The sequence below is a fragment of the Poecilia latipinna genome, unplaced genomic scaffold (assembly GCF_001443285.1).
Source record: "Poecilia latipinna isolate Pla-1442-1.1 unplaced genomic scaffold, P_latipinna-1.0 Scaffold4511, whole genome shotgun sequence".
NCBI lineage: Eukaryota > Metazoa > Chordata > Actinopteri > Cyprinodontiformes > Poeciliidae > Poecilia > Poecilia latipinna.
In genome coordinates this window covers 384-6200 of record NW_015117127.1, presented here as the reverse complement: position 1 = coordinate 6200, position 5817 = coordinate 384, and the positions used below count along the sequence as shown (strand labels likewise).

Sequence of the window (5817 nt, the reverse complement as noted above, 5' to 3'; positions counted from 1 at the left end):
GTACGCCTACACTGCAGAGCTGTACCCCACTGTGCTGAGGAACACGGCTGTCGGCGCCTGCTCCACGGCCTCCAGAATTGGCAGCATTATTGCTCCATACTTCATTTACTTACGTAAGTACTATTATATTCTCTGAGCCTTTGAGCAAAACAAAATAACTAATCCTTGAGTTAAGATGCCTTGAACTTTGCCTTATTATGGAAGGTCAAAACTTTGGGGCTGAAAAATATTTGATTCATCACATTTTTAAGCGTACATATGGATTCGGCCTTCTTTGACCTTAAGTCCTGAATAAAATCTAATAATTCACTTAATTGTAAACAGAGTTCACCTATTTACACTCTGTATATTTCCAGCTGTCCTGTGAAAGTGTCAGAGTTTTTTAAGATAATATTAATGCATAAAGAACAAGGAACAAGCCAGAAGCAGAATCAGATTATAGAGCAGCAGCTCAGTTGGTTCAGAGTTCACTGGTTTTACTGGTTTAGCCAGACTGTTACCTCCAGAAGTGACTGGATCAGTTCACAGTTCCAGTTAGACTCCAGCTTCCTCACACTAATAAATCTGTGTTTGTTCTTGATGTCTCCAGATTTATTCTGACTGGGAATAAAGGATAAAAATATTCAGAAAAGACCCTAAACATGCAGCCAGAACGACAACAGGATGGAAAATATAAAGGGTCAACATTTTAGATGCTCTTCAGCTTAAATACACCAAATCAAATAGTTTGGTCCTAAAAGTTGGACAACATCACAGTTGTTTGAAGTCCATGCTTTAAAAAAATATTTGTGTTATCCCAAAAGAATGCATTGAAGTTTATGGTTAGAATAACATGTTGTATCAATATTGGTGCAATAAGAAGCAAAGTTATGTGCCTCACATATTTAGCATTAAAGTTAAATAAGATTGTAGGGAAAGTGACAAACTGGAAAAGAAGAGCAGAATACTCAAAGCTCAGTTGGTTCTTTTGGACAAAGACACATTGACATGTCGAGCTCACCTGGTGTTTCACTGAATGGAAGACGGCTCTCATCTCAGTCCTCCAACAGATTCATGCAGCTCTATTGAGTGGAAAACTAAATCAGTTGTTTTAATGTGGTTTCATTCAGAAGGCTGTTTGTTCGCTGACTTTCTTCTTCTGCAGTTTTCCTCTGAATTTTTACAAACATATGAGGCCCACAGCTGTAACTCATCAGACAAATTCTGGGGCTTGCACCTGCAGAAGGTGTGTGAGCTGCTTCAACTTAAACATTAAAGCTGGAGTTCAGCTTCAACACTTCAAAACACAGATACTTTTAATCAGATATGTAACTGTTTCATTCAAACCTCCAGTTTGGCTGTGAATAAAATGTGTCTGTGAAGGCAGATCGGCATTCACAGGCACACTTTTGGTCTATTTTGTCTTGATCTAAACTGTGTTTCTTTGCAACCTGGCAGAAAAATGACACATTTAGTTTAAAAAAAGGCCCTGCCAGAAATAAAAGTATACCTGAACTGACACACTTTATGTTTGCTGTTTTACATTAGTTTTTAAATATTCTGTCCTCTGGTGTTACACCACAGGAACCTACTCTGTATCCCTGCCGTACATCATAGTGGGAAGCCTCACAGTTTTGACTGGACTGCTGAGTCTGCTCCTCCCTGAGAGCTTTGGGATGCCGCTGCCTGACACCATCAGCCAAATGCAAAGGTTTCCTGGGTAAAAAATCCTCCTGTACATCTATGACTCTACATTGATTTAGATGCTAAATCAATTTAAAAAAGCAGATTTTTCTTTACTAAAATATTTTATTTATTTTTGTGCATAAAGGTATGAGCTTTAAATTTCACATGCACAAACACTTTAGGTGTTGGAAAGTGTAGCAGGAGGTAAAAAGAAAACTGCTTCTACTTGCTTAACAAGTGTTCTTGGATCAGGGAAATGTTTAGCACCTGCAAAACATTCTGCTCTCAGTGTGGTATAATAATACCACAGATAGACTGCAGAAAGTTTAATGATGTAGAAAAGGAACTTGAAAACAAACAGTGTTAGAGGTGGCACTTTCACACCTCTTTGGCAGATCAGAAACAAAAAAATCTTTGCTCTGAAAAAGCAGCTTGTCCAGAAAGTTAAGTGGAAGGAAGAGGTGTGACAGAGAAACATGCATAAACACCTGGGATGACTTCAGGGTTGTGAAGCAAAGCCAAACTCAAAAAGTTACATTGTCCACCATTTTATTGCAATTCAAGCTTCATAGAGAGGTTTTACAAAATGCTGATTTAAGTTCCCAGCAGATCTTTTGTAACTATTATTATTTAAATATCAGTGTCAGTAATCTGACTGAACAAACATGCATTGACTTTATCTTCCAGATGTTGCCAGAAAAGACCTTACGTCCTCTCCAGCACTGAGGCAGAGGAAAACGCTGCTGAAGAAAAGTCTCCAGCCAGACAGCTGTAAATTCTGTGGAGTAAAAACTGCACAGAAAAGATGTAAAATAACACAGATTCAAGTTATGGAAATCTGCTGTTCTATACATAAACAATAGGTTTACTTAAAGGGTCTTCTAATTCTGAGGTTGCACTAGACACTTTTGTTAAAAAAGACAAAAGAACAGTCCTTTCTAAATCCTTTCTCCTCCCTTTCTTTATGTACATAGAGTAACCAACTGAATATGTTGAAGTGATGAACTCAGGGAGAACTAAGGATGACGTTTCCTTAAGTTCACAAATTTTAAGACACAGAAACTTTAGTTTAACATAAACAACAATAAAACTATTGAGGAAGGTGGGATGTCCAATGTAATTCAGAAGAAATCACTTCTGGAAATGTTGAAAAAAACAGAATTTAAAGCTGAACCAGCAACACTCAGTCACAGAGGACTGTCTGGTAACACGGCTGGCTCTGAGGCTTCAGCTTTTTGGATGCAGGGACATTTGGTCCTGTGGTGGAAAAACAAGACAAGTGAGCAAAAGCAAGATGAGTTCACCATATGACACACACACACACACACACACGCACACACACACGCACACACACCTACACACGTTTCTGTGAAGGTTTGCCGACAAAATTGCAGCCAACATTTAGAGGTGGAGCAGCTAGTAGTTGTTTACATCACACCCTGCGCTCCAGCGCCATCCACTGGTTGATTCTCATCATTACATACTATCGACTGAGTGTGATGCAAATTTGTTAAGTTACAAATATCTAAATAAAAAAGCAATTTTGTTATTTTTTCAGTATGTGTCTTTATGCCTCTGCTTGCCTGTCAGTTTGGTTTGAGGATTAAAAACCCTGCATGTTACATTATACTGCACTGTATTCTTGTGTGGAAGAACTGACCGAAATACAGTTGAAACCAGATTTTTGTGTATTTTTCTTCCTTTGGGCATTAAGTAACTGTATTTAAGGCAGTTAGTCCGGTTTGCTTGTAATCATTTATTAAAGCTGAGATGAAGTCACGGCTTTTTTATATGTCCAAAAGGTAAATTCACAAGAAGGAAGTGCACAACTTTCCATCAAACTATTGTGAGATGCTGCTGGAAGCAAACCCAAGTCATGCAGTTTAAAGGCAGATCTACAAATAATAAGGAAAAGTCAACTTTTGAATCTAAAGAAATTAAAATGTTGCCCTTGTGTTTTGTATTATTTTGGTTTAAAATTCAACATTTCAATTAAAAAAAATCTTTTAGTGTAACTGATAGAGTTACATCACTTCTTAAATACTTACTAAATAATTTAGAAACAGTTTAAATTAGGTAAAAACCTGAGTACATACGTTTGTCTTTCATGCATTTGTTGAAGGGTTTCAGGCAGCGGTTGCTTAAAAGTCTCTGGAAGCAAAAGAGCAACAAAGGCAGTAACAGCTCCCAGAGAGCCAATAGTCACATAAGGCAAGTAGCTGAAGTACCCACCTGAGAAGAACAAGAGACAAGAGTTAGCACTCATAAATTCTTTCAATTCAAGTATTTCTAAGGGTTCAAACTCTCATTTCCTCACCAAGACTTAACAGAAAAGGACTGATGCAACTTCCAGTCCTGGAAACTGTGGTGGTTGTCCCTGTCGCGGTGTTCCTCAGGGATGTTGGGTAAAGCTCTGTGGTGTAGGCGAACATCAGGGAGGCTCCAGTCGTGAAAGCGTACTTACCCACCATCTCCAACGCAAGAGAAACACCAAACAGATCTAACACAGGTAAATGGTGTTACGTTTGTGGAATAAAACACATTTTAGGCATGAATGTTTCTTACTTTAAAATATGAAACTACTAATTCTAACTTTTACAAAACATTTCTTAAACAGTGCTTTAGACAACCATAAACCCAACCACAACTTTTTACTTACCTTCTGGCACCAGTAGTAATATGAACAGCGGCAGAGATCCAAGGATCAACGTCCCAGGGACAGAAAGTCGTCGGGGAAGGAATCTGAGTGCGATCCAGCTGGAGACGTATGCAGGGATCTCCACTGCTGCGGCGATGAAGCAGCTCATGTAGGGGTCAGCGTGGAGCTGAGCCGTGTTAAACGACAGACTGTAGTAGCCAGTCGTCATGGTGAAGCTGTGAAAAAGCAAATCGTAATTTATTTTTATATCACATTTAAGCAGCAAAGCAGTTCAAAGTGCTTTACATCATAAAAACATTATACAGTAACGGATTATGAAATAATCAATAACATATTGATCAATGTTCCATTTACTGATAATCAAAGACTAAACAGATGGATTTTAGCCTTGATTTAAAGGCTATAAAATGACACTATGTGTCTGGAAACAACATAATACCCCCCTTTAAATATTTGTACATGGAAAATTCACCTAATAGTTCAAATTTTATTATTATTATTATTATTATTATTATTATTATTATTATTATTATTCAAACATAGTGATCAAGTCAAGTCAGTTTATTTGCATTGCATATGTCATCAACAAGACAAATGTCTCTAAAGGACCGCTTATTCACTTTTTTCCATGGCATAAAGGCGTCTACCGTATTTTCCACACTATAAGGTCCACTGGATTATGAGGCGGACTGTCCATGAATAGTCTATTTTCAATCTTTTTTCATTTATAAAGTGCACCGGACTATAAGGCGCATTAAGTGAAACAAAACGGATAACTCAGTCAGTCAAAGCAGTATTACTCCACTCCTGACTTCTGTAGCCGTAATGTAACTAAAACATTTTGACTGAGCGCAGTGTACCACACAAAATCATTTCAAGGCCAATAAGCACAACCAGAATTAATCCATTTTATTCCACTAGAGGGCGCTGTTTAGCCCCAGAACAACATAAAGGCGCGCTGTCGGTTTTTGACCAAATTAAAGGCTTTAAAATGCGCCTTATATTCCGAGAGTTATAGTAGGTACTCACTGCACCAAGCAGAGGACGAGAGTTGTGATTCTGATCCTGCTGTTCCTGAAGAGGCCCAACATGCTGCTTTGTTCCTTGTCAGATTTTGTCTCCTTAACCTGCAGAGACAGAAAACATAAGTTATGGAAGAGATTTTAAATTCAGTTTCTGTAAACATTTTCAACTTGTGATGATGTTTACACATCTTGGCAAGATTTCATCATGAGTGTTCGATTTCTGAAGCATTCATTCAAATTGTTCATTTTAAGCTCTCCGCTCAATTTTTAGAATGAACTGTCAACAGAATTAGAATCCAGCATTTTATTTGTCAGTGTAGATTTCTTGACTTTGTTACAAATTTAGTTTTAGCAGTTTCAAACTTCCGAAAGTGTCAAAGAAAAAAAACAAAGATTGAGTACTGGTCATTTTGACCCATCGTTATACTTCACACATATCACATAACTCATCCATTTACATACTAAACA

At 37.8% G+C, this 5817-nt stretch overlaps 2 protein-coding genes across 2 annotated transcripts in view; one reads left to right on the top strand and one right to left on the bottom strand.

The window, feature by feature from the left end:
• LOC106942735 (solute carrier family 22 member 5-like) overlaps positions 1-3346 on the top strand; it is a 13752-nt gene extending 10406 nt beyond the window's left edge. Inside the window, exons 7-9 of the mRNA XM_015026073.1 lie at positions 2-113; positions 1564-1699; positions 2353-3346. Of these exons, the coding sequence (XP_014881559.1) occupies positions 2-113; positions 1564-1699; positions 2353-2440 (336 nt within the window). The 3' untranslated portion in view covers positions 2441-3346. The remainder of the gene's footprint in view (position 1; positions 114-1563; positions 1700-2352) is intronic.
• LOC106942736 (solute carrier family 22 member 5-like) lies at positions 2734-5474 on the bottom strand. The gene is made up of 5 exons (XM_015026074.1): positions 5354-5474; positions 4325-4539; positions 3983-4165; positions 3762-3897; positions 2734-2922 (listed from the first exon to the last, which is right to left on the bottom strand). The coding sequence occupies exons 1-5, from the start codon at positions 5413-5415 to the stop codon at positions 2853-2855; spliced, it is 666 nt and encodes a 221-aa protein (XP_014881560.1). The 5' UTR covers positions 5416-5474; the 3' UTR covers positions 2734-2852.
• Positions 5475-5817: the final 343 nt, after the last annotated feature.

What these genes read in the sequence shown, in the direction of transcription:
- LOC106942736 (XM_015026074.1), bottom strand. Translation starts at nt 5,415, where the DNA reads ATGTTGGGCCTCTTCAGGAACAGCAGGATCAGAATCACAACTCTCGTC. An exon ending in CTCGTCCTCTGCTTGGTGCA is followed by an intron (nt 4,540 to 5,353) that starts GTGAGTACCTAC and finishes GCTTTTTCACAG; the next exon opens with CTTCACCATGACGACTGGCT. An exon ending in ATTACTACTGGTGCCAGAAG is followed by an intron (nt 4,166 to 4,324) that starts GTAAGTAAAAAG and finishes TACCTGTGTTAG; the next exon opens with ATCTGTTTGGTGTTTCTCTT.